General features: G+C 52.5%; 1 protein-coding gene and 21 non-coding genes across 22 annotated transcripts in view; all 22 read right to left on the bottom strand.

Moving 5' to 3' along the window:
• Positions 1 to 53: 53 nt before the first annotated feature.
• MIR539 (microRNA mir-539) lies at positions 54 to 131 on the bottom strand. The gene has a single exon (NR_033038.1). It is a non-coding gene; the product is annotated as a microRNA mir-539 (primary transcript).
• A 761-nt stretch (positions 132 to 892) lies between these two features.
• Positions 893 to 976, bottom strand: MIR487B (microRNA mir-487b). Its single transcript, NR_033033.1, has one exon. It is a non-coding gene; the product is annotated as a microRNA mir-487b (primary transcript).
• A 391-nt stretch (positions 977 to 1,367) lies between these two features.
• Positions 1,368 to 1,442, bottom strand: MIR381 (microRNA mir-381). The gene has a single exon (NR_033022.1). It is a non-coding gene; the product is annotated as a microRNA mir-381 (primary transcript).
• A 1,617-nt stretch (positions 1,443 to 3,059) lies between these two features.
• MIR1185 (microRNA mir-1185) lies at positions 3,060 to 3,145 on the bottom strand. The gene has a single exon (NR_033001.1). It is a non-coding gene; the product is annotated as a microRNA mir-1185 (primary transcript).
• A 2,049-nt stretch (positions 3,146 to 5,194) lies between these two features.
• MIR376A (microRNA mir-376a) lies at positions 5,195 to 5,262 on the bottom strand. Its single transcript, NR_033016.1, has one exon. It is a non-coding gene; the product is annotated as a microRNA mir-376a (primary transcript).
• Positions 5,263 to 5,558: 296 nt separating this feature from the next.
• On the bottom strand, positions 5,559 to 5,640 carry MIR376B (microRNA mir-376b). The gene has a single exon (NR_033017.1). It is a non-coding gene; the product is annotated as a microRNA mir-376b (primary transcript).
• Positions 5,641 to 6,326: 686 nt separating this feature from the next.
• MIR376C (microRNA mir-376c) lies at positions 6,327 to 6,392 on the bottom strand. The gene has a single exon (NR_033018.1). It is a non-coding gene; the product is annotated as a microRNA mir-376c (primary transcript).
• Positions 6,393 to 9,321: 2,929 nt separating this feature from the next.
• MIR3958 (microRNA mir-3958) lies at positions 9,322 to 9,464 on the bottom strand. Its single transcript, NR_127954.1, has one exon. It is a non-coding gene; the product is annotated as a microRNA mir-3958 (primary transcript).
• A 1,866-nt stretch (positions 9,465 to 11,330) lies between these two features.
• On the bottom strand, positions 11,331 to 11,412 carry MIR495 (microRNA mir-495). Its single transcript, NR_033036.1, has one exon. It is a non-coding gene; the product is annotated as a microRNA mir-495 (primary transcript).
• LOC111770414 (uncharacterized) overlaps positions 11,400 to 24,992 on the bottom strand; it is a 41,812-nt gene continuing 28,219 nt past the window's right edge. Inside the window, exons 15-20 of the mRNA XM_070249453.1 lie at positions 17,535 to 17,610; positions 16,678 to 16,753; positions 14,269 to 15,834; positions 13,982 to 14,077; positions 13,780 to 13,890; positions 11,400 to 12,263 (exon numbers count right to left, since the gene is read on the bottom strand). Coding sequence (XP_070105554.1) covers positions 15,692 to 15,834; positions 16,678 to 16,753; positions 17,535 to 17,610 — 295 coding nt within the window. The 3' untranslated portion in view covers positions 11,400 to 12,263; positions 13,780 to 13,890; positions 13,982 to 14,077; positions 14,269 to 15,691. The remainder of the gene's footprint in view (positions 12,264 to 13,779; positions 13,891 to 13,981; positions 14,078 to 14,268; positions 15,835 to 16,677; positions 16,754 to 17,534; positions 17,611 to 24,992) is intronic.
• MIR543 (microRNA mir-543) lies at positions 13,180 to 13,251 on the bottom strand. The gene has a single exon (NR_033040.1). It is a non-coding gene; the product is annotated as a microRNA mir-543 (primary transcript).
• On the bottom strand, positions 14,801 to 14,921 carry MIR1193 (microRNA mir-1193). Its single transcript, NR_033002.1, has one exon. It is a non-coding gene; the product is annotated as a microRNA mir-1193 (primary transcript).
• MIR494 (microRNA mir-494) lies at positions 15,247 to 15,327 on the bottom strand. Its single transcript, NR_033035.1, has one exon. It is a non-coding gene; the product is annotated as a microRNA mir-494 (primary transcript).
• MIR329B (microRNA mir-329b) lies at positions 17,709 to 17,849 on the bottom strand. Its single transcript, NR_127956.1, has one exon. It is a non-coding gene; the product is annotated as a microRNA mir-329b (primary transcript).
• On the bottom strand, positions 18,049 to 18,146 carry MIR329A (microRNA mir-329a). The gene has a single exon (NR_033010.1). It is a non-coding gene; the product is annotated as a microRNA mir-329a (primary transcript).
• Positions 18,815 to 18,899, bottom strand: MIR758 (microRNA mir-758). The gene has a single exon (NR_033044.1). It is a non-coding gene; the product is annotated as a microRNA mir-758 (primary transcript).
• Positions 19,109 to 19,194, bottom strand: MIR323 (microRNA mir-323). Its single transcript, NR_033009.1, has one exon. It is a non-coding gene; the product is annotated as a microRNA mir-323 (primary transcript).
• MIR1197 (microRNA mir-1197) lies at positions 19,266 to 19,385 on the bottom strand. The gene has a single exon (NR_033003.1). It is a non-coding gene; the product is annotated as a microRNA mir-1197 (primary transcript).
• Positions 19,846 to 19,906, bottom strand: MIR380 (microRNA mir-380). Its single transcript, NR_033021.1, has one exon. It is a non-coding gene; the product is annotated as a microRNA mir-380 (primary transcript).
• On the bottom strand, positions 21,073 to 21,135 carry MIR299 (microRNA mir-299). Its single transcript, NR_033008.1, has one exon. It is a non-coding gene; the product is annotated as a microRNA mir-299 (primary transcript).
• On the bottom strand, positions 21,522 to 21,603 carry MIR411 (microRNA mir-411). The gene has a single exon (NR_033026.1). It is a non-coding gene; the product is annotated as a microRNA mir-411 (primary transcript).
• MIR379 (microRNA mir-379) lies at positions 22,789 to 22,855 on the bottom strand. The gene has a single exon (NR_033020.1). It is a non-coding gene; the product is annotated as a microRNA mir-379 (primary transcript).

Here is a 24,992-nt window from a genome sequence, read left to right as displayed (position 1 = left end):
ACGCTTTTCCGAATTTGTCAGGGAGTCCAGGAGGTCCGCTGAAGCAGGATTTGATACTCAAAAAGAAATTGTCCTTGTATGATTCATCACAAATAAAGCGAACACAGCAAGGATAATTTCTCCTCAAGTATGAAACAGCGGCACGGACGGGAACACTGGCACCTCCAGGTCTTCCGCTCTAGGCTGGACGATGACTGAAACTCAGCAAACCCAGGCCCACACGCACGTGTGCACACACCACACACACACACGCATGAGGCATGCCCCAAGGATGACCTCTCTTCAAGCTCTAGGGAGGAGAGCTGCCCCAGAACCCGCTCCTGACTCTGCTCAGCGCCCACGCCCGAGAATCCTTCCGGGGTGGATGCGGGATGAGGTCAAGGATCCAAGGAGTGCCCCTCTTACATGGAGAAAACATTCTGGGTGGCCCTGCCGTCTCGGGCCTGCTGATCCCACTCCATTTGGCCTCGTTTTCCAAATGCCATCATGGAAGGGCTTAGCTGCTCCACATCCAGACCCCTCGGTCACCCCCATCCTAAATATGGTGTAAACTCTGGGCTCCATAATCCAGTCACATACCTGACGGAGGGTTTGACGTCCACATCTCGACATTGCTCCAAAACTTCAAGGAGAGATTTTAATAATAACACCAACACCAACAGTTTCATAGAACATAAGCGTCAAGGCTACGGCTGAGGAGGTGCCGAGCACCAGGCTCGCGTCTGAGCCCGGACAAGTCTTAACTCTTCCAGCCCCCAGCCGCCCTCCGCCTCCCACTGGACCCGTGAGACAGCAGGCACAGCACGACGAAATCCTTGCCCAAGGTCGCACGGTTAGTAAGCGTCAGAGGCGGGATCCAAACACAGGAAATCGAGCTCTACAGTCTGCGCTCTTGATACTGAAAAAGTGGATGACCCTGTACGATTCGACGTAATTAAAACGAACAGGACAGGGATAACCACTCTCCAAGTACCAAAGGTTAGCACGGAAAAGAAAGCCACCGCCTTGGGAGGACTTGGTATGTCTTCAAGGCGCAGACCTGGAGATGAATTAGATGCTGAGGGTTAGTGGACCAGGTCACAGGCCCCGGGCATCAACGTGCACATTCAAGTACAAAACACCACATGACGATAAAACCGCCCCACACCGATGTTGACCGGCCGGCTCGGGACCAGAGCACACACAGCGCATGCCTTCTGACCCCCCCACGCCAAACAGGCCCCAGCCTGCCCTAACGTCGTCTCTGCAAAATGGTGACCCAGAGCGATTTGCCACACACCAAATGGACACGCACCATCATGCACACACATACCGCATCCCTTGCTGAGTGTGGACGGGGTCCAAGGAGACTCCCAGACAAGGTTTGATACTCACAGAGAGCTTGCCCTTGTATATTCTATGTCAATAAACCGAATATACAAAGGGCAACCTCGCTTTAAGTACCAAACAAGAGCATTGGGCAGGTCCATGGCTATCACTCAGGGGGCTGGCCTCGTCTCCCGGGATTCATCCTGGGGAGTAGGATGGAGAGGCAGGATCAGCAGACCAGGGGACACACACCGCCTGCCAGGTGTGTGCTCACTGGTCAGCTCTCCATCCCTCAGAGGCCAAGGAGGGGCAGACCCCAGTGCCCCTTCACTGAAATTGGCATCATTTCCCAGAATCTCTCCAAATCAGGACTTGTTCCTGAAAAGGGGATCAACCCCATGACCTTTCAGTGTACGAGCTCGGCTCCTTGCTTTCTGTAGAACGATGCTGGGGCAGAACCAGCACGGGCACCTTCTCCAGGAAGTTTTCCTGATAACGCACTGGGCACTGAGGGCAAGGGGACCTGGTGAATTTACACCGCAGACAAAGCAAAGGCCCTGTGGTCACCAACCCATCATACCTCCCACAGAGGCAGGGAGATCAATGTTGTTCCCCAGCACCAGCCTCCTCCCCACCACGCTCCTGGAGGTTGACTTCATGCCCAGGAGGCCATACTAGGAAAAAGTTGATATGGAAAAGGAGTCAAACCCCACGTACCAGAGAGTAATGGAGAAAGCAGAGCCATGACCCATTCCCCATGGCGGCCTCCCCTGCTGAAGGGGTCCCCACGGAAGGAGCAGAAAGCCACGGGTGAGTGGGCGACCTGACTCATCCCCAAGTGAGAGGCTCACCTGTCTCAGACGGCATTCGTTCTCCTCCAGGGGCGCTGCTGTGATGCCCCCCATGGCAGCCAGGGGGTGAAAGCGGACAGTCACATGGCCCGAGAAATGTCTCCGTAAACAGATCAGAGCCCTCTTCCTCCGGCCGTCGTCCTAAGCGTGAACAGAATGCAGGAGGTCAGAGGACCAGAGGACAAACGTCAAGACAGAAGCACTTCCCCCGACCTTCTAACATCCACGTACCTGGCTGGCGGGGTGTGGCTCCCACAGCTCTTCCCCAGGGCCACGCAGCTCCTGCGGACAGTCTCCAGGCGGGCCTTGAACCACAAGTCACAAATAGAACTAGCGCTTATAGATTCATCTGAGGGACCACGAGCGGCAGAACATCCGCCTGAACGCTGAAGAGGAGGATTAACGAGCACATCTCAGCTTCTTCCCAAAGGCTGACGCCACCTCCAGGAAGTCCTCTGAGATGGACTCACCCGGTTGGTTGATCAGGCTTGAAACCATCATAAACAAAGTCGGTGCTTTGTGGTCCACCGTCACTCATGAGTTACCCTTGAAAGGGTCTGACAACACGTCGCTCTCCTAAGCCTGACGTTGTACTGGCAAGTCTTCTGGGTATGACTTGATGCTGACCGAGGGCAGGTCCACGCATGATTCATCTTTAAAAAACCAAATCACCGTTAAACTCAGGGCAGACAATAGAGAGCACAGACAAGGCCCGCCCCTGCCCACCCCCCCGCCCCCAGCACGGCATGGCCTCTAGGAGTCTCCCGAGGAGGACCCGGGGACCAGCATCAGAGCTGAAGCCCACATCTGGGCCTGGAAAGCCAGGACATACCTGAGAGGGGTTGACAACAGCACCTCTGTCCTGAAGCTGGAGCTGGGTGCGAGCCTTCCTGGTCAGAGTTTGATACGCAAATAAGAGTCTCCCCCTGTATATTCGTCATTAATGAAGTGAACATACAAAGGGTATCCTCTCTTCAAGTACCAAAGAGCAGGTCCGGGGAGGGCCACACCGTGTCCTCCCCAGAGGGGGCTCACCTGCTGCGGGGCCGAGACCAAGGAGGAGGGACCGGTGACAACCCTGCCCTGAAATGGGCTGTACTTCCTAGCACCTCTCCGAGACAGGATTGTCTCCCCAAGACAGGGCAATCCCGGATGACTTGACATAAGGCGGATGTCACATGGCTGACATTCCTTCAAGGCCTGCAAAATCGCTCCAGGGAGAGAACCACCGTCTCTGCCCAAGGCCACTGCCTCCAGGAAGTCCACCTGAGGACACATTAGCTGCTGGGGGTTGGAACGCACAATAGCATGCACCATTACAGACAAAAAGCAAAAAAGGAAAACCCAGCACCTCCATGATTGACCACCCATTCACAAACCGTGTAGCAGAGCTAAGACAAGCATCCTTCTCCTGAACTTATGTCCAGAAAGCCACTCAGGTTGTTCCTCAAAGGCACTGGTCTAGTGCAAGATTCACAAAGGAAAATGAAATCCCACGGGCCAACTCTCACTAATCAGACAGATAAGGATACCAGTCATCGCAGTCTTTCCATCACAATTGGCAGCGACGCCAAGAGAATGCCTATGGGCAAGGAGGGCACTGGGGCTTAATGGTCCCAGTGGCAAGTCCCATCAAAACATGGTACTCTGGGGCCACCCCGTTCCCTTACTCTGGACTGGCACCAACACCCACCATCCACCCCCTTCCCTTAAGGGGCCATTAAGCCTCAGAAGTAAGTGCAAAGATGGGCTGGGGATGGAGGGTGGGTAGACCAAATGACCCCCAATTTTTTTTTTTTTTTGAGGCAGATTAGCCCTGAGCTAACTACTGCCAATCCTCCTCTTTTTGCTGAGGAAGACTGGCCCTGAGCTAACATCCATCCCCATCTTCCTCTACTTTATACATGGGACGCCTGCCACAGCATGGCTTTTGCCAAGTGGTGCCATGTCCACACCCGGGATCCGAACCGGTGAACCCCGGGCCGCCGAGAAGCGGAACGTGTGAACTTAACGGCTACGCCACCGGGCAGGCCCCGAAATGACCCAAATTTAAATTAGACACCGACTTTGCTGTTGACCATCCTTTCAGACATCTAGGAGATGAACTGACCGTAAGGTCTTGTCTCAGAGCTTGCCATCATGTCTGGGAAGACTTGCCAGGGTAGCAGCTCATGGATGCTTCCTCGTTATATTAAGTAGGCCCCCCGAGGAAGGCACCCCTTTCTAAACAGGACAGCAGCTCTAGAAAGAAAACCACTGCATCATCTCCAAAGTCCTCATCTCTTCCAGAAAGTTCTCTGAAGGATGCATGGGATGAGGAGGGTGAGCGGATCAGGTCACAAACAGCAAGAAAGAGGCCCACATCCTGTGATCAACCAGGCATCTGCAAACTCTGGAGCAGTCCAAGCCCTCTGATGGGTCCCCGAAGTCAGCCTTGTTTCCAAGAAGCCTTTCCCAGGCAGGATTAGCTCCTCAGAGGGAGCCTGCCCTTGTAGATTCATTACAAATAACGCAAACACATGAAAGATAATCTCTTTTCAAGTAGCAAACGATATCAGTGGCGGGAAAGCCATTCTCATTGTGACAAAGTTGGCACCAGCTCCAGGAGCGAGCCTAAGATAAACAGATCGGATATGCAGGGTTAGCGGGGCAGGCAACGCACGCTGTGTGTGGAGTACACGCTGTGGGTGGAACACGCATCCATTCCTCCCGTATCCCCCGGAGGGGTAGCCCCACCAGTGCCCCTTCCTCCAATTGACAGCCTACTCAGGTATCCCCCTGAGGTTACTGCGGAAGAGGTGGATTCTGGAAAACGCATCATAAACATGGCAAACACACAGAGAGCAAAATTCATTCAAGGTCAATGAAACAACATTGAGAGCATAGCCTCGTAACAGCACACTGCAGGCTGAGAGCTCTCACACAAAGCACAGAGCTCCGTCATGGTCCATTCCTGGGCCCGGGAGGGGCCGGTGCCATCTCTTCTTTGATGGTGACTTCACATCCCTGGAGGTTTCCAAGCAGCATTTGATACTGAAAACGTGGATTTTCCTCTATGATTAATCATAAATATTGTACTCATAGAAGGAGAATCTACCTTTTAAATACCAAAGAAGGGTTCTGTCCAGGAGAAGGAGATCCTGTGCTCGAGTCCTCAAAAACGAAAGTCACACTGGGCAGACAAGCTTCCATGGACAACTGGGACGACAGACCCACAGTATAATCTTCACCAAGTCGGCTCCTCAGCGAGCAATGGCTCCCAAACGGGCAGGATCCTCAGGCACACGTCCTTAATGAAGGCGTGACGTGCACTCCATGTCTTCTCACCTGCCCAGGCCGAGGGGGCCGGGAGCGGGCCAGCCCTGCAGTCTCTTCCAGAAATATCTCCAAAGCAGCATTTGATACTGAAAACATGGATTTTCCTCTATGATTATCTATGAATCACGTAAACATAGAAGGAATATCCACCTTTTAAATACCAAAGAAGGACTGAGTTCTGGAAAGGACAAATCTGTGCGTGGTTCATCAAAGACGGAAGCGACACAGCCACGCAAGCTGTGTTCAGTCCCACGGCGGAGCGGTGATGACAAACCACGGCCTCCGTGCCCCTCTGGCTCCCTAGAGAGAGGGGGCTTCGAAAGGTGATGGTCGGCAGGCACACGGCTCAAAAGCAGCACGAGTCCCGCCCTCCAGCATCTTCTCCCTTATCCTGGCGGGGCCCGGCCCTACCTCGCTCCCCTCACCACGGTTCCAGTCCCGAAAATATTCCCAAAGCAGTATTTGATACTGAAAATGTGGATTTTCCTCTATGATTAACCATCCAACACGTAATCATAGAAGGAAAATCTACCTTTTAAATACCAAAGAAGATTAATCCCGGAAAGCATGAACTTAGGCACTAATCCATCAAAAATGAGAGAACATCACACAGAAAAGACGGTTGAGCTGCCATGGAGAAACGGTGACAAGACACCCAGCCGCTTTCCCGAGCTGGCGGCTCGGCGAGAGCGTCTCCTGGAGCCGGGCGGGTGGTCCACAGATACGTGGCTCGGCTGTGGCTTGTGAGCCGGCCCGCCATCTTTCCACTTACCCTGGAGGGGCTTGGCCCTCCGGCTTCCCTGACGGTGCTTTCAGTCCGGGAATGACTCCAAGCAGCATTTGATACTGAAAACGTGGAATTTCCTCTATGTTTAACCATAAACAACATAAACATAGAAGGAATATCCACCTTTTAAATACCAAAGAAGGGTTTAGTCCTGGAAAGCATGAACCAAGCACAATCCATCAAAAATAAAGGTCATGCAGGACAGGCCCGTGGGGCAGGGCCCCCGGGGTTGGCAGCAGTGATGGTGAGCTCTGAGGAGGGCACCTGTCCCATTACCAGTGAGGACACAGGCTTGGGAGTCGCCTTCCTTTCATTCACTGCCCCTGGGGGGCCGGTGACTTTCCCCCCTCTTTCCTGAGGGGGATTTTTGTTTAGAAATGTTTTAAAAGCAACTTTAGATACTGAAAATGTGGATTTTCCTCTATGATTAACCATAAATACCATAAACATAGCAGGAACATCCACCTTTTGAATACCAAAAACTGAACATCCCTGGAAAGCACAGACCTGAACACAATTCATCAAGAATAAAAGCAACGTGGGGCGGTCAGGCACTTTCTAAGTTCCACGAAGGCGCTGTGACGTCAGACCCGGCCTCGTCACGTCTAGATGACGGACCTGACTAAAAGGCACACAATTTGGGTCTGCCCTGCCTTGGGTCACTCACCCAGCTGTGGGCGACCCTGAGGTCTCTTCCCCAGTGGGAATTTCATGGCCAGGAGGAGGTTCAAAGCAGGGTTTGATTCTGAAAAAGTGGACGTAGTTCAAAAATTCACCCTAAATAAAGCAAGCACAGTAGGGATGACCATCCTCAAGTTCCAAAAATATCACAGACAGAAAGAGAAAACCCTACAGAGTTCCTAAAGTCAGCATCAACTCCAGGAAGCCTTCTAAGGCACCCAACAACAAAGGTCAGAACAGTGTGTGCTGCATAGTCAAGCATCCTTTCACATACCTTAGAAGGAGGAGGACATCAAAGAACCTTCCGGAAAGTGAGACCTGTGTCCAGAAGATCCCAATAGGCAGGATTCGATGAGTCGATGCGATAGGCTGGTAGGGGTATATTAGAGATAAAGATTATAAACAATATCTCTTCAAATACAGCAGAGTGGCTGATTACTAGCCACCACCCTTCTCCCCCTAAAACTGCACAGCTTCCAGAAAACTCATTTTTCAGGTGGATCAGATGCAGAGACTTACTGAAATAGGTGCTGTGACTCCTTGGTAAAGCATGCCTCCAACAGCAAAAAATCATCCCAGACTCAGTCCCACTGTGCAAGGTTGCCGTCACCTCCAGGAAGTCCTCCTAAACACAGATTCAACACTGAAGACAAATGGGCCACGTGGCATTCCTTCTAAACCAAGCATACGTTCCTATTCCACAAAGGAGCACCAACACCAACACTGCTTTCCTAAAGTCGGAATTGGTTCAAAAAAGTTTTCTATTTGAAAGCCACTGCCTGTCACAAGGGTGGAGTCAGGCATTTCTCCGCAGGACAAGCGGAGATGGAGGGTATGTGCACAGGTAACATCCATCACCTACAAAGGGCCAGAGTCCCTCCTCTGCACTCGCAGCTGCTGAGGAAGCAATCCTGACGCCCTCCAAAGCCCCAAGCACAATTTGTCACAAATAAAGCAAACCCACATGGCCAAGCGTTCTCCACATCCTGGCGGGAGCAGGGCCACGCCCCCAGGCTGGCGTTCCCTCCGTGAAGCTCTGTCAAGAAGAAATGAGACACGGCCGGTTAGGGGGTCCGATGGTCTAAGTCACAAGTAAAGCCAACATCCTCTGTGGGCAACCTCCTTCTTGTACCCGGAGTGGATTTTGCAAGCACGGCAACGCACAAGGGCATGGTCTCGAGGAATCACGCCTGGTCGGGTTATTTTTTTTTTTACTTGAAATGCAGGCAGCCAGGCAAGATCTGGGATAGACGTTGTGACCAGCGAAGGAATCCTGCTCAGGTCTCCTGGAAGAGCCGTGTCAACCCACCTGTTGTCTCTTCCAAGAAGTCAGCATCCTTCCCTGAGCGTCCTGCCAAGGCTAAGACGCTGGCTGGGGGCCGAGGGCAGGGAGCTGGCAAGTGTCTGCTCGCCGTGTGGCTTCATCCCCTTTCCTCTCTTGCTGCCCGCATTGCCTCCTGGAATGGCCTTCCCTGAGAGCACGTCTTGTATAAACCACTTGCTCACAAATCTTGAGGAGCCCCCTCCAAGTTTAAGAAAAAGGTACATGTTAACAGTTGAGGTACGGCCTCCAGAAAGAGACGTCGGAGACTGCCCTGGGCAGCTGGGGTGCTCCCGACAATCGTGGGGGCATTTGAAGACTGCATAAAGACCTCATAGCCTGATAGACACCTGGAAATGTTAACTTTCCCAAGCAAATTGATATTTTGTCTTTTTTTTAAAAAAAAGTTATTGGGCTGGCCCTGTGGCCGAGTGGTTAAATTCGCAAGCTCTGCTTCGGCGGCCCAGGGTTCAGATCCTCGGCGCGGACATGGCACCGCTCATCAGGCCACGTTGAGGCGGCATCCCACATGCCACAACTAGAAGGACCCACAACTAAAAAATATACAACTATGTACTGGGGGGATTTGGGGAGAAAAAAGCAGGAAAAAAAAAGTTATTAAAATAAGTCACATACTAAAACATCGGGACACCTGTGACATATTCATAAAAATTCCCATTATTATCTCATATTTGTTATTTCAATTTTTTTCAGCATATGTCTGTGCCTTATCCATTCTTTTAGAAGTAAGTTTTAGAAACCAAGGGACCAGACAGCATATATTTTGAGATTCTTTTAAAAATCTGAAAACTGTGTTGCACACGTTTTTGTTCACATTTCTTTGTCAATTTTTTAAAGAGAAAATGGGTGTTGTAGAACCTAATTTTTCACCTTTATAGATTTACCTTAGGAAACAGGATTATATGGTGATTCATTCAATAAATTCTCGGTCCTCAAAATGGAAAATAAAGAAAGAAAAACACTTGCCATCTGGTCGACCATCTGCTCCCACACCCTCAGAGGGGCCAACACTCACACCGACTCCCGAACCCAACACCGCGCAGCAAGTCCTTCGAGAAGGCATTTGATGATGAAAAGAGATCAACCGTGCAATATCTGCCACAAACAAAGCAAATACATCACGGACAACCTCCTTTCGAACATCTCAGACCAGCTTCTGTGACCCTGTTTCTCCGCCGGCTGCCAGAGCATCCTCCTGCAAAGGAAACGGATGGTGGGAGTTGAGGCAAGGAGAACGGACGCCAGCAGAGACGGAATGCTCCCTCGGGGCCTTCCTTGGACGTACCTGGGGCAGTGCAGCTAGCAGTGCCCTCCCTGACATGAGTGGCAGGAGTCGGAAGCCCTCCGAGATGGGGAAGGAGGCTCCATTCGCAAAGAGAACTGTACCTTTCATGTTCCTCGGGCATAAAACAAAGGCATCATGGGACAAATGTTCTTCACCTTCCACAGGGAATGCAGAACCGGAACTCCTCCAGGAGGCCCTCTGGGCTGAAGAGATTCTGAAGGTCCATGGGCCTGGAGGCATGTGACAGACACAGGATGCCCTCCACCTGCAGTTCAGAAACCCTGGGGAGGTGCTCCCACAGCTGTGCCTTCCCCGAGGTCGGCACCCCTCATCTAGAAGGGGGGTACTCGAACAAGTAGACCAGGTTAGCTGTGTCTGCCCCTCTTGGACGACCTTTGCTGACAGACCGCAGATGAGCCTGACCTGAAGACAGCTGCTGCTTCTCCAAAGGTGTTTCCGCCTCCAGGAAGATCTCTGAGGGGAGGACAGGCCCTGGGGGATGGGTGGAGCAGGAGAGCCAACCATTACACAGGCATGTGCAGAGGCCAGCATGGCCCGAGAGCCACGAGTGGGACTGCCACCAGCATCTCGTCCCAGAAGTCGGTGCTGGACTGTTGTGACGGGATTTGATCTCAAATAGAAGTGCGCCTGTATTTTTCATCATAAATAAAGCGAAGAAACACAGATAACCTCTTTTTGAGTTCCAAAACGGAGCACCGAGAGTAAGCCCGGCTGGCCAAGCTCCAGGAACTCCTGCTAGGGAAGACAGACGCTGAGGGTTAGTGGGCCAGATGACCAGGACTGCCGCTTACACACTCTCTGGACCACAGCCTGCCACTTACCCCAGGGAGCTGCAGACGCCACCAAGAATCTCGGCTCAAACAGCCTTTTCTCCAGGTTGGATCTGATACTGAAAGAGGTTGACCAAGAATGATTCATCTTAAATCAAGCGCATTCACCTCTCCTCCGATGAGAACCATCCACAGAGCCGCACGGCCCCTCCTCTAGGGAGGTGGCCTGAGGATGGACTGAAGGCGGAGGCTAAGGGACCGGGACGGCAGCGTCTTTCATGAGCACACATTCTGCAGGCACGCCCATTCGCTGGTCCTCATTGGCAGCTGACACCAGTGGCCCCTCTCTGTTGACGGCGTCGAGAAACACATCCTTCATCCTTCTGAGGCAGAACCTGGAAAGAGGCGGGCTGGAAGGGGTCAGTCCCAGCGGAATGAGCGCTCTGGGAAAACCCGTCCCCCACGACCACGGGGACCGCTGCCTTCCACTGCAGTTGGTGGCCCCAATCAGGTCTACTATGGACGTGTGGATGACAGTCCTCCTGGGTGACAGGGCACCTTTAAAATACACGCACTGGCAACCCCCCGCGCCATCTCTGGAGAGCTCTGGCGGATGACCGACATTGGCTACTTGTTTGCTGTTATGGCTGCCGTTTAGTTGTATGGTTCTCTGGCTGCTCGCATCTGAACTCCTCTCAAATGTTGGGACAGAACCCAGAAACGTGCTTCCCGGGCCTCCCTTGCAGTGGGGAGCTGGCACGTGACCGAGGCCTCGCCAGCTGTGCCCGTTCTTAGAGGTGGACGCTGCCTGTGGTTGGACAGAGCATGGCCAGCCACCGAGCACCCCCAGACCCACCAACACACAGTCGAAGGGGGCAAATCCCCCACGTACATACCATGAGCGTAAGGACACCAAGGCCCTTCCCCAAAGTTCCAGTGGGGCCAGGGATCTCTTCAGGATGAGATTTGATACCGAAAAAGAAGTGCACCATGTTTGTTTCGTCACATATCAAGCGAAAATAACATGGGCAACTTCTTTTCAGGGACCAGAGACTAGCGCCGGCGGGCACGCGTCTGCATTCGCTCACCTCCCGCAGGCCACCTGGGTGTGACGGGACGCTGGGGGCCAGGGCGTGGTGGCGCGGCAGGGCAAACACCGTCCACGAAACGTGTGTTGAAAGCGACAGGGCCTCTGCTCCCCCTGCGGGAGGCACACGGCCGCTCCCTGCCCGCAGTGTGGCCCGGCTGGGAGGCCCCCGCGGGCGAGGCTGACGCTGGGCGTGGGGAGTGGTGGCGCCATCACAGAAAAAGCAAACCCGCCCCAGACGGCCGGCTGCTGCTGCAGAACCCCAGGAAGTCTTCACGGGCAGAATGCAACTCAGGGCACACAGGTTCCAGAATGTTCACTGTCAATGCCACAAATGTTCACAGAGAGCACCATTTCAGAGAAAACAGGATGGTCCTGGGCTCTCAAATAAAATCTTCTCTGAGAGTCAGCGGCTCCTGTAAGGCATCTCGAGAGATGGGGACCGAGGATGCAGAGTCAGTTCAGACCAGCCCCCAGGGCAGCATCAGCTCTCAGTGGACCCGTCCATCCGTGTGCTTTGCACGGTTCTGAGGCCAGTTCTCCCCGCCTTAAGGACACTCCTGGTTCCTTCGAGATGTGGTTTGGTTCTAACCGCCGGCACTTCAGCATGACTTGTGACAAATACAGCAAACCCGTCACAGAGAGCCTAAGAGCAGGGACAAGCAGATGCCTTCCTCAAAGTCAGCACCACTTCCGGAAACTCCTCCCAGGGAGAGAGGGACGCTGAGGCCGAACGGGTCAAGGGAGATGCTCAGGAGTCCACCATCCACCCTTCAGGTCTCCTGGAGAGGGGCCCATGCCGATGGCCCTTGCCTGGACACAAAACACGTGAATCACGTATTATTTGTCATTCATAAACACCAGGACAACACTTTTGAAGTACAAACACAGGAAGTCCACAAGAAAAAATCACTTTTCACCAAGAACTCATCTTAGACAGGATAGTAAGTGAACCATCATTGAAGAAAAACGCAGGTTTTCCATTCACTACAGTGGTGTGGTAGCATCTGTTTATATCCCAAGTACGATAAAACCCAACTCAAACTGGCTTAAACGATAAAGGGATTTACAGGCTTTATATAACTAACACGCTTAATGCAACTAAGAAGTGCAGATGCAGTGCAAGCTTCAGGCAGGGTTTGATCCAGGGGCTCAAACAATGTCACCCAGGTCCTGCTTCCTCTCTGACTCCCCAATATGCCCTTTATGGTACAGGCTTCTCTCTTTAGGTCTGCACAGCTCCCCCACGGCCAGTCCCAGGCACTTTTCTCTGGGTCTTTAAATGGTGGTGGGAGCTTCAAGGTTGATGTTATCATGTCACATGGCTGAAGGGGACATAGAGAGCTTACCCTGGCAGCTCTCACAGGAGAGGGAGAAACAGTTCATCTCCCAGAAGCCTCAAGCAAACAGCTACTTGCATGTCATGGGCTCAGTGGAGTTAGGGGCCCATCTTTGAACCAATCACAGCAGCAAAGGGGGAGGGATGAAACAACTCACTTAACCCTGGGCTGGGTGGGGGGGCTGTCTGTGTGTGTGAGAGAGAGGGGAGGTTTCAATACAACTCAAGCCACACGGTAGGAAGAGGGGAACTTTCATGAGAGAAGTCAAGGGGACCTGAGGAAGGGAGAAGACAGGATTGCGAAAATCTTAACGGAAGGCCACCATGAGCCCTCGTGCCTTCCCTGAAGTCGGCATCCGAACCAGGATGTCCTCGAGGCAGAAGTAGATACTGAAAAAGAAGTGCACCGCGAATGTTTCGTCACAAATAAAGCGAAAAAAACACGGGCAACTTCTCCTTAAGTACCGCATGTCAGACCCGGCGAGCACGGCTGCTTCTCCGCCCTGCGCGTCACTTCGGCAGACGTCCTGAGAACAAACGGGTCCCGTGGGAGGGCTGGGCAACACGCCTCCACGAAATGGGCCCCAGAAGGGATGTTTAACCTTCGTCAACAACACAGAAAGTGGCTCATGGACAGCACGGCCTCAGATGCAATGGAATGACCCGGGGCCTTGACAGTGTCACCACTGCTGGCCAGCCTTAGCTCGAGGAAGCGTCCGCACGGCGGACAGGAAATGGGGAGTTCCTGAGTTATGGCTGAATAATGAATGAAACCCGGTTCTCAGTGGCCCATGTGGACGCCTGACCTGCTGGCTCCATGACCCCCCTTCACCCACTGCCCACCATAACCCCTCATGCTCACGGGGGAAGTGTTACCTCCCACCCTTTGTCTTAGGGGCTGGCCATGCGACTTGCTTTGGCCCTGAGATACGGGCAGAAATGTGCCAGTTCCCGGTCTCAGGCCTTCAGAGCCGAGGGGTTTTCACTTACTGTCTTGTGGCCCTGCCGTTGCTGCGAGAACAGTGGGCCAGCCAGCCGAGGACGACGCCGAGGGACGGGGCGGCCCATCTGCACCCCTGAGGCCTCTCTCCAGAAGCGGTCCTGGGTAAGGGCAGGACACCTAGCATTAGAGGACGAGGAGATGCAGGCCAAACAGAACGTGTGGTCTCCCGCGAAACATTCACACCCGCACCTTCACTGATGACGACGCCAACGTCCCTTCTCTGAAGCTGCTGTCACATCCAGAATGCGTCTTAGGTAGGATGTGACGCCGAAAAACAACCCATCTCTGGATCCTCACAAGTCAGCCGAAGGGGGAAAACAGACACAGAATGAGTGATGGCAACAAAGCCTCTTCCCCCAAGTGATGATGGTGGACCTGAAACCCATCCAGGGAGAGGCTAGCCTCTAAGCGGTCATGGCCCACAAGGGGCATGAGAGCCACACTGCCAGCTCCTCCGGCCTCATCCATTCACTCACCAGTAGTGGTGCAGACACCGACGGCCCTGCCCGAATCTGGCCTCCCATCCAGGACATCCTCCAGGGTGGTATTTACCACTGGAAAGAGATGGGCCATGTGACACTCATCATATACGTGGCAAGCTCCTCGGACAGGCTTCAGGGACCACAGAACATAGTTGACATCACAACCACAGACGCTCCCAACATTGGCACTACTGCACACACATCCCAAGCCCCCCCGAAAACAGACTGGACCCCTGAACCAGGCAACACCCTGCATTCCACACACGCTATGGGGTGGGCCTGCCCCTGGCAAGGGTCCTGATACCAGGCCCTCTTCCTTGACATTTTCTGTGATCGGGCTAATAGTCCCCCTGGGCAGGATTTGACACAGAGATTATTCACTGATGATTGCTTGTATTTACTTTTAAAAGGTGGGAAGGGGAGCCCCCAAAAGGGTGACCCCTCCTGAAACACTGCGGATTCACACTGGCCCCAAATCCTCCTGCATCTTCTCCAGAGTTGCCATGTGCACCAAGATGCCATCCCACAGATGGACTGGGTGCTGATGGATAGTCAAACGGGTGACCTACATCATAAATGAAGTGCACGTCACCGGTCTACCATCCCCTCAGCTACCCTGCAGAGTGGATGGCACTACAGTCCCTTCAGTGATGCTGCCAGTGTGTCCAGAATGCCATCGGAGCAAGACCCCACAGCTGAAGAGCCACCACCCACCCTGAGTCATCGAATGGATGAAAACCACAGTGAATAACCTCCCTCCACCACAGAAACATGGGCCCTTCTCCAAACTTGGCTTCCCTTCCAAGGAGATGTCCACAGGCGGCTGGATCCTCAGGGCCGCACACCCCTCACCCCTCACTTCCCACATCACGTCACACAGTCCACCTTCCTTGGGCCTACTCAGAGTGCAGCGGCAAGGTCCCCTCCCTGAAGGCCGCATCAGGAACAGGAAGTGCCTCCAGGGTGGGATTTGATACTAAAAAAGAGGTTTCCCGTGTATGTTTCATCATAAATAAAGAGAAGACAACACGGACAACCTCTCCTTCGAGTATCGAAGATTAGCACTGATCAAAAAAACAAAAAAAAACAAAAACAAAACAAAACAAAAAACTTCTGAATCTTCACTGACGTTGGTGTCACCTCCAGGAAGTTTTCCCAAGTCTACATTGTACCAGATCAACTGGATGTCACGTGTCCTATATAAGCGGAGAGCCTAGAGTGGCCTACGCAGGTCAGCCAAGAAACCCTTTAAGACTTGATACTGAAAGACGGTCCTGTGAAATCATTTCCACCAAGACAGAGGACATTTAGGGTACAACCTCTCTCCAGGTACTGGGGTTCCTGAAGGTGGAGCCACAGCATCCTTCTGGAAGTCAGCCCTCAGGAAGCGCCTCCAGCACTGGTTTGCATCCTGATGTCAGTGCAGGAGGAGAGAGTTCACACGTAAATGCTGCATTCTGCGGTCAAGAGGCAGGTGACGTGGCCTGCTTGGGGCTGACACCCAGGCAGCTGCTTGGAAGTGGCCAGGGGTCCAAGCAGTCTCCCAGACAAGGTGCGATTCTAAAACAGATGGACGTTATCCGGTTAATCACATGTAAAGCGAGTGCTCACTACAACCTCCTGCCGCGGGAGGGCAGAGAGGGCTGGGAGTGAGGCCAGGCCCCCATCCTCCAGATGAAACACCACTTCACACCTCCCGCTGCCTTCCATTTAATTCAGGAGAATTAAGGAATGAAAACAAACTTCATTTCCCGAAGTTATTTTGCCAAATGTTTGCGCCAACTCTGAGTTGGCTTTTCTGTTTTGCTATAAAAGTCCTTTTATCATAATTTTTTCATTGTAGGGGAAATATTGCTATCTCCGGACTCTCTTTCATTTCAGTAGGGAGGCCGGCCAACCCGGATAGGACTGGAGAGACGGGAGTCAAAAATCAAGGGAAAGCAAGTTCCAGGTTTCCTCTTAATCCAGTTGTGTGACTGCCCTGCCCTCTCCCCTAAGCTGACCTCTAAAGCAGAGGATAAGAGAGTCACTGAGCTGTGCTGCCTCCTGACATCCTCGCAATCCGTCTTTTGACTCCTGCTTAACCAGCAGAGTGCCCAGTCTGCGTGCACTCGGTGGCCACCGGCCCTGGAGAGCTCAGAGGCAACGGTGTGCTCACTGCTCTCACATTTCCTCCTCTTTCACAGCCCCCGGGCTCTTTACAGGTGGAAACAATGACGATTGGGCATCAGCTAATAGGAGATGCCATCGCACCTCTTCTGGCTTTCATCAAAGTAAGGTTGACGTGGAAAGACCTGGCCCTTCTTGAGAACCCAATGCCCCTTCCCCAAATGCCACAAAAGAGCCCAGAACCCAGAGTCACAGCCTACTGCCATCAAAACAAACGTACAGCCGACAACCCACCTCTGTGCCTTGGCCTTAGAGCTGGACGAGAACCACCTTCTTTCCCGGGCGGTGGCGTTGCCTCCATGACGTCCTCCTGGGAAGGAGCGTTAGCATCAGACACGATGTGCAGAGAGAGGGAAGCAGCGGCCTCGGCTCACTCAGCCCGGGCTGGGGCTTACAGCTTCTGTCTCGTCCAGGAAGGCTTTCAAGGGGTGTTGGATACTGAAGAGTGGTCAGCGGGAATGACTTGTCGTAAAAGAAATGAATACACCCAAGGAAACCTCTCCTGAGTGCCACAGAGAAGAAGCGTCTACAGAAGCACAGCCTCCTCCCTCACAGCAGCATCGCCTGCTAGCGCTGGATTGGATACGGTGGTCCGTGGACCAGGCGTGTCCCTGGTAAAGCACTTGGCCTGTAGGCGGCTTTCTGCTCACTTTTCCTGGATTAGAATTGATGACAAAGCCCTTTCCCCCTAAATTGGCATAGCATCAAGCATTCCTCCAGATTTAAAAATAAATCAGCTCCAGAATTCATGTTAGAAATAAACAGGTCCCACCCCAGACCAATTCCAGGGACCCCCAGGTCTCATCTTGATCTCGAAACCAGCTTTTCTTCCCAAAGATGTCATTATATCCAGAATATCCTTTCAGAATAAACTGCAGGCTGAGGGGCAGTGGTCCAAGCCACCGACATTGTCTGCCCAGGGCATGCTCTCCATGCAACAGGCATTCACCTAACACGGGCTGCGCTGACTCCAAGCCCATCACTGAAAGTGGCAAACACCAGCCATCCCTCCAAAGTGGGCTGGATACTGACCTGGGCTGGCTTTGTGTGATCTGTCAGAAGCCAGACAAATGCAGCCACAGATGACTTACCTGCGTGTTCCCGGGCATGGAGCTGCCATGGGGACCACCGCCTTCCTCCAGGTGGGCATCGCCTTGGGAAGTCCTCCTAAGAACGGACAAGACATTGAAGGTTAGTGGAATAGGGGATAAATGGAATAGGTCACCATTTATTCGTGTCCACAGCGCCCCTTCCCTGAAGCTGAGATCTGGACCAGAAGGCCTCCAAGGTGGGATCTGATACTGGAAAAGAGGTTAACCAGGTTCGTTTCACCCTCACTAAAGAAACAGAGACCTAGAAAACCTCTCTTCAGGTACCAATTAACACCGACATGAATACCACTGATTCTTCCCCCAAACCTGACATTCAGTCCTGGAGGTCCTGTTAACAGGGATTGGACACTGACGGTTAGTAGAACAGGTGACATCAGTCATAAATATAAGGCACAGGGTTTGTGCTCAACCACTGATTTCTGCCCACTGTCTGGAAGCTGACAGTAACGCCCCTCCCCGAAGCCGAGGTCTGGACCAGAAGGCCTCCAAGATGGGATCTGATACTGGAAAAGAGGTTAACTAGGTGTGTTTCATCTTCATTAAAGAAACAGAAACCCAGAAAACCTCTCTTCAGGTACCACTGATTAACACTGACAAGAACACTGATTCTTCCCAGACTTGACATTCAGTCCTGGAAGTCCTGTTAATATGGAGCTGGACACTGCACATTAGTCGATTTGCTGGTGTAAGCCATTAGTTGAATGCATGCTGTCCGTCTACCATCCATCCAAGTAGCCCAATGGAGCTGACCCCAAAGGCAGCCGGAACCTCCTGAAGTTGGCATCATGGCCAGAGGGTGGTAGTACTATAGAGAGGCCGGGCACCAGAGCTGTCACATTTGTAGTTAACCCCCAGGGTAAAGTTTTCTGAGGAACCATAGAAAGACACAGATGCCCCAAGCCAAGGCTGGCTCCCGCAAAGGTCCTCCCAGGGACTCCCCAGATACTGAGGTGTGTTGGGCCAAATGATCTGTGTCATAAATAAAGTGCACCCAGTCTGGTCAGCTGAGCACTTTAGCACTTTGGAGAGGCACAGACAGCATGTCCGTTCCCCTGGGTTTGGAGGGCCTCACATCTAGAAAGCCCTCCAAGGAAAGAGATCCTACTGTAAATAAGTCCACGTGGGCCATATCTGGCACATGTACAGAGAACGCCTTGCAGATGCTCTCTCCTCCAAGTCTAGTAGAGGCCAGCTGGCCCTGGTTTATCGTCTCTTTCCCCAAAGTCGGCATTTCTTCTGGAAGTTCTCCAAGGGGGGTGTTAGATACTGAGGGTTAGTGGACCAGGTCACAAACGGCACAAATAAAGCGTGTGCTCTCTGGTCAACCATCTCATGTACCCAGGCACGTGTTGATGCCATTCTCCTCGTCCGCAAGTGACCTTTGCCCTTGAAGCCGCCAAACTAGAGTGGTTTGCTGAGAAGAAGGCTGCCACACATGAGTTATCGTCACACACAAGACAGACACATCACAAACCCCGGTGAGTGGCACTGAGCGCAGACCTAGTGTCCCCACCCGACAGTTGATGTTAGCTCCAGGAAAGCTTGCCAGGCGGGATTAGATACTGCAAAGAGGTCGACCGTGTAATGTGCGCCATAAATAAAGCGAACGCGCCACGGACCACCTCTCTCCAAGTACCAAGCAGCAGCAGTACTGACACCAGGACAGTGGCTCTTCCTCAAAGCTGATATCACCTCCTGGAAGTCTTCCAAGGCGAGATGTGATATTGAGGAGAAGTAGACCATGTGTCCTACGTCATAAATAAAGCGTACACAGCATGGTCAACCGCATCTTCAAATACCATGAAGTGACGCTGACCCAGCCTCTCTCCCCTTAATTTGGTATTGCCTCCAGGAAGCCCTTGCAATGTGCATCATGAATTATCAGCAATCGGCAAATGGGGCAATGACCACAAACCCATGTCCAATGATGCTACCACCTCCAGGATGCCCTGCAAGGCTGAGATTGGGTGCTGAGTACTGGTTGGGGAACTAAGTGGCCAATGTCATAAATAAAGCATGTGGTCTACAGCCAATCACCCAGTGACCTCTGCTGGAGAGCGCCTACCACACAGACCCTGCTCTCAAGTTGGCATGGCCTCCAGGAAGTCCCCTAAGTCTGCCTGGTGCTGAGAATTAGTGGACCATGTTGCATACGTCATAAACAACACGTACACTTTATGGTCTACCATCTCTCTGTATCTGTGGACTGGTACTAAAGCCAGACCAATGTGTCTCCCACGAAGTTGGTTTTGCCTCTGGGATGTCCTCTGCGACTGAATTTGATATTGAGAAGACGTGGACCATATTACATACGACCTAGAGACAGCGCATGCTCTATGGTCAACCGTCTTTTCAGGTACCGTGGAAAGGGCTGATGTCAGAACCGGCGTCTCTTTCCTCACGTTAGCACCACCGTCGGAAGCCCTCTGAGGCTAGATGCAGTATTGAGAAGAGCCCACCATGCAAGGCCTGCTAGAGATGCAGTGGACACAGCACAGAGAAACCCCTCAAGGACCCCGAGTGGAGATGACGCCGAACGAGCGCTATGCCTGATACTTAGTGTTGCCTCTTGGAAGCCCCCCAAGGTGCATTTGCTGTTATGAAAAGGTGGACCAAGTAACATGCGTTGTAAGTAAAACATATGAAGCATGGTCAACTTCTACTAAGTATCCCAGAGCAGTACTGGTGCCAGAAGTGGCACCTCATCTCCAGAAGTTGACATGACCTCCCTGGAGACCTCCAAGACTGAATTTGATACTGAAAAGAAGTAGACCATGTTACATACGCTGTTAATAAAATACATGCAGTGCGGTCGAACCCTTTCTAGGTACCGTGAGGTTGGTGCTGATGCCAGAACCAGTGCTCCGACTCGACTCTGAAGCTGGTAGCATCTTCAGTAAGCTCCCCAAGGCTGGATTGGAGATAGGGAAGAAGCGGGCCATGGAATGTGCCTCGTCTGTAAGCATACACGGCAGGGCCGATCAGAGCTTCGTGGAGGATCAATGTTGAGTCCAGAGCCAGGGCACCTTCCTCAAGATGACTAGACTCAATATGGAAAAAAGATAGACTGTACATGCATCGTCAATGAAAACAACGAGTCAGTGTGTCTTCAAGTACCTGGAGTGGCATCGTCTCATGTGTACCCAGATCTGCTCTACGTGGGTGCTCAGTCCTGAAGCCACCTGAGGACAGCTTGGAGGATGACGAGGCAGAACGTGGAACATCCCTCCTTCGTCAACATTCGCGGCACTGACCACCGTTCTTCAAGTACTACAGGGGATGTGCCAACGTGGAAGCAGGACACCTTCCTGGAGGTTATCATTGTCCTAGGGAAGCCCCTGAAGGCTGTGTTTGACACTGAGGAGAAGACTGCGTTGCAAGCATTAACAGGTTAAGTACACATCTAACAGTCTACCATTCCGCCAAGTACCACGGAGCAGGGAGGATGCTGAGGCCAGTGTCGTTTCTCTGACTTCAGGCTCTCTCCGGGATGGTTTGGATGGCTGGGCTGGATACCAAGAAGCGGTTTACCATCCCACATACATACTCAAAATGTATGTGGGACGGTAAACCATTTCTTCAAGTACCGCACGATGGGAGTGACGAGTGGAAGAAGGCTCACGTTCACAAAGTTGCCTCTGGGGACCTCTTCAAGGCTGCATTTGATGCTGAGAAGAAGCAGGTCATGGTGTATACTAAACAAGAGTTGCGTAGTCAACCACGTCATGGAATGCCAGAGAGCAGCACTGATCCCAGAAAGAATCAAGATCTCCTCCCCAGAGATGGCGAGCTTTCCCGAGGCAGAACTTGATATAAGAAGAGCGAGAGTATGTCATTTCGCACCATGCAGAAAAGAACATGCCATACAGAAAACCATCTCTTCGAGTGTCATGGAGAGGGCTGATGTTGGGTCCAGTGGCGCCTCCCCGAAGATGGCGTCGGTTCCAGGAGCCCCGAGGATGGATTTGATACTGAGGGTTAGTGGACCGTGTTACATACGTCACAGATAAAGCGTACGCTATACGGTCTACTATCTCTCCAAGTACCACACAGGGACGCCGAGGACAGAGGCTGAGGACACGTCCTGATAGCCTTCCAAAGCTGAGGGGAATCAGAGGGCAGGTTGAGCACAACACATGCATCATGCCACAAGCACACACAGGCTAGAAGTCTTGTTTCCACTGTCAGAAGTTGACGCTGATGCTGGAACTGGTGGCTTATCCCCAAAGCTGGTAACTCCTCCAGGAAGCCCTCCAAGGCTGCAAGTCCCACTGAGCAGAAGTGGACGATGTTATGGATTTCATCTTTCCAGAAACACTGATTAAGTGCCTACTACGTGCCAGGCACTGTGCTGGATCTGAGGGAACGGGGAGGTGGGCATAGAGGGAGGGTGGGCATGGCATGTGGCTAACAGAACTGTTGGGGGGAGTGGTGAGCAAAATGAGAACTATAAGATGGCCTATGTGCAACCACAAAGAGCACCTTCTAGTTATACTGAGCAGGCCAAGCAAATAGTCTCAGGGCACGTGAAGCCCGGGTCGTGAGCCCTAGTTTGGGGCATAAAAAATTATGCCACAAGGAAAGACTGACAGCCATCTCGGTCTCAAAGTCTGGGCATCTCCAGGAAGTCCTCTTAGGCTGGATTGGATGTGAGGGGTAACCACCATGCCATCTTCGTAAACAAAGCAGATGTTGTTTTGGTCAATCCACTGCCTAAAGTCAGGACCTTCATCTCATCCCTAATCTTGGCTCTGCCTCCAGAAACCCCTCTGAGACTGAGTTTATGATCGATCAGAGGTGGACATTAGTACCAACAGAGGCCCTTCAACCTACAGAAGTCTCTCTTCAAAACCACAGAGCGTGATGGAGGCTGGACTGGTGGGTCCCCCTGAAGGTGGCAGTGGTTCCATGAAGCCCTCCAAAGCTGGCTGGGCTACTGGGAAGTGGTGGACCACGTCACGCAAATCTTTCCTGGAGCATATGCCACATGGCAAACCATCTCTTCAAGAATCATGGCTGAGTCTGGAACTGGTGTCTTTGCCCCCACGTTGCATCACCTCCAGAAAACCCCTCAGAGGGTGCATTTAAGAAGCCTTGTTGCACGATTCAGACATCAAACATAGGCAACAGGAATTACCATGGAGCAGTGCCGGAGCTAAACCCAGCAGAACCGTTCTCTTCCCTCACGTTGGCAACACCTCCGGGGTGCCCTCCGAGGATGGATTGGATACTGAGAGTTAGTGGACCATGTTACATAGGTCAAAAATCATAAAGCCTACGTTCCATAGTCTACCATCTCTTCAGGAACCATGGAGTGGTGCTGACCCCAGAACCAGGGCTTGTCCCTGAAGTTGGTGTCACTTCCAGAAAGCTTTCTGAGGCCTGATTTGGCATTGGGAAGCAGGAACGTGGTGAACGTAACACCCTCGTCAAGTGTGAGGGAGCGGTGCTGATGGGGAAGAGGCGCCCCTCCCTGAAGTAGCGTCTCCCCTAGGAAGGCCATGCCAACTCGGAAAGACTGAGAAGAGGCAAACCAGGCAAGGCTGACCATGCTTTGGCCATTACACGGTCAACTACCTCTTAATCAAAGTGAAGGGCGGTGGTTTGCTCTGCATGGCAGAATGGGAAGCTCTAAGGGCAGAGCTTATATGTGCAAAGGGGTCCTTCAACTTCCGGGGAACAGCCTGCCCACCCAAGCTATGACAGTCCTTGTGAGACACCACGTCACCCTGTATACTCCAAACACAGAGGTGAGTGGGCAGTGGGCGCTTCCAATGCCTGCTCAACATCTCCACCTTCTTCAAGAGGCCTTCCTTGGGTCTCCCCATGCCCTCTCATGGCCCAACTCTCAATACCACCACCCCACAGGAATGGGATGCATAGCCATGCAGTAAGTCAGCCTCCAAGGAAAGGGCAAGGGCAGCTCCTGGGCTGTATGGTGAGAAGGCATGGCTATCTTCCAAAGTCCCGAGGCCCAGTGCTGAGCACGTCACCCCCTGCTTATAATCCTGTTGCTGAAGACCAAACTCCTTAGAATAGCATTCAAGGCTTCCGCCTTCATCCCCATCCTCTTCCCTGCTCCCTGAGCCCCGAGACTGCCTCAGCCAAGTCAGGCCTCGGCATCCCCTGACCCAACCCAGCACCCTGCCTTGCCTCTCCTCCGGCCCAATTACATTTTCCAAGTGGTCAGTCGTAGAAAGAAGCCCATGTTTATTAAACCACCACGAGGTGCTAGAAGCAGAGCTGTGAGTCAAACAGGCTCTTCTCTCCTGTAGCTTCCAGCTCAGCAGAGGAGACCATGTTGCAATAATTATCACAGAGAACGAGTTGATGACTTCAAAAGGCCAAACTGTTGTCAAGGAGCAGGGAGCATTCAATAAGAAGATGTGACCAACTGGGGGAACTTCTCAAAAGAAGTTTAGAGTAAAGGATGAAGGATGAGGAGCCTAAGCCAGGGAGAGAGGGAGAGGAGCAGACAAGGCAGAGAGGGAGCGGAGGACTGCGAGGGAGCATGGAGCAGAGGGATGGCTCAAGGGCCAGACAGGTGGAGCATGGACCAGATAGAAGGGGCAGGGAATGGATAGAGAGTGGCCTGGATGGAGCATGGACCAGATGGAACGCAGACCAGATAGAGGGCTCATGGACCAGACAGATGGAGCATAGTCTGGATGGGGCATGGTCTGGATGGAGCACATTCTGGATGGAGCATGGTCTGGATACAGCATGGTAACCAAAAGAGCATCTCTGTGAATGGAGCATGGAGCACCTGAAACATGCCAGAAATGAGGCTGAGGAGTTAAGTGGGGGCAAGATCACTCAGAGCCTTAGAACAAAGGTTAAAAAGCACAGATTTTATCCTCAAGCCGAGGGAAAGCCCTTAATAGCTGATAAAGGACACGAGCCTCACATTTTATGAGATATGATGTGAGAAGAGAGTGCTGCTGTAGGCAAAAGCAGAGGCAGGGAGGAGTACAGGAGTCCACAAAAGAGAGAACCGCCCCGTGGACAGGGGAGCAGTCATGGAAATGGGGGAAACTAGGCATCTTTGAGAATAGTTAGGAAGAAGAACAGGAGAAACCTGGTAATGCCCCAGCCACGGGTAAGGAATGGAGAGCAATAGGAAAGGGTCAAGAATGCTCGCAGGCGTCCGGCACGGCAGCTGGGAGAGAGTGGCTCCACTCTCTGAGCTGGGGAGCACCCAAGGAGGAGTGAGTGTTGATCGGGGAGCAGGGGCTTAGTGTTGAGTGGGCGAGGCTGCAGGGCCAGTGAGAAATCCTAGTGGAGGTGCCGAGCAGGCAATCGGATGGAGGTCATTGGTGGTCTCATGAAAGCTCTCTCAGTGGAGCAGCAGGGCGGGAAGGCAAATAAAAATGAGATACAGAAAAACCACCGAGAGGGTGGTAGCTAGAGGGAGGAGGTGGATTCCAGAGACTCTTC

This window comes from Equus caballus, chromosome 24, assembly GCF_041296265.1.
Source record: "Equus caballus isolate H_3958 breed thoroughbred chromosome 24, TB-T2T, whole genome shotgun sequence".
Lineage (NCBI taxonomy): Eukaryota > Metazoa > Chordata > Mammalia > Perissodactyla > Equidae > Equus > Equus caballus.
This window is presented reverse-complemented; position numbering and strand designations above follow the sequence as displayed.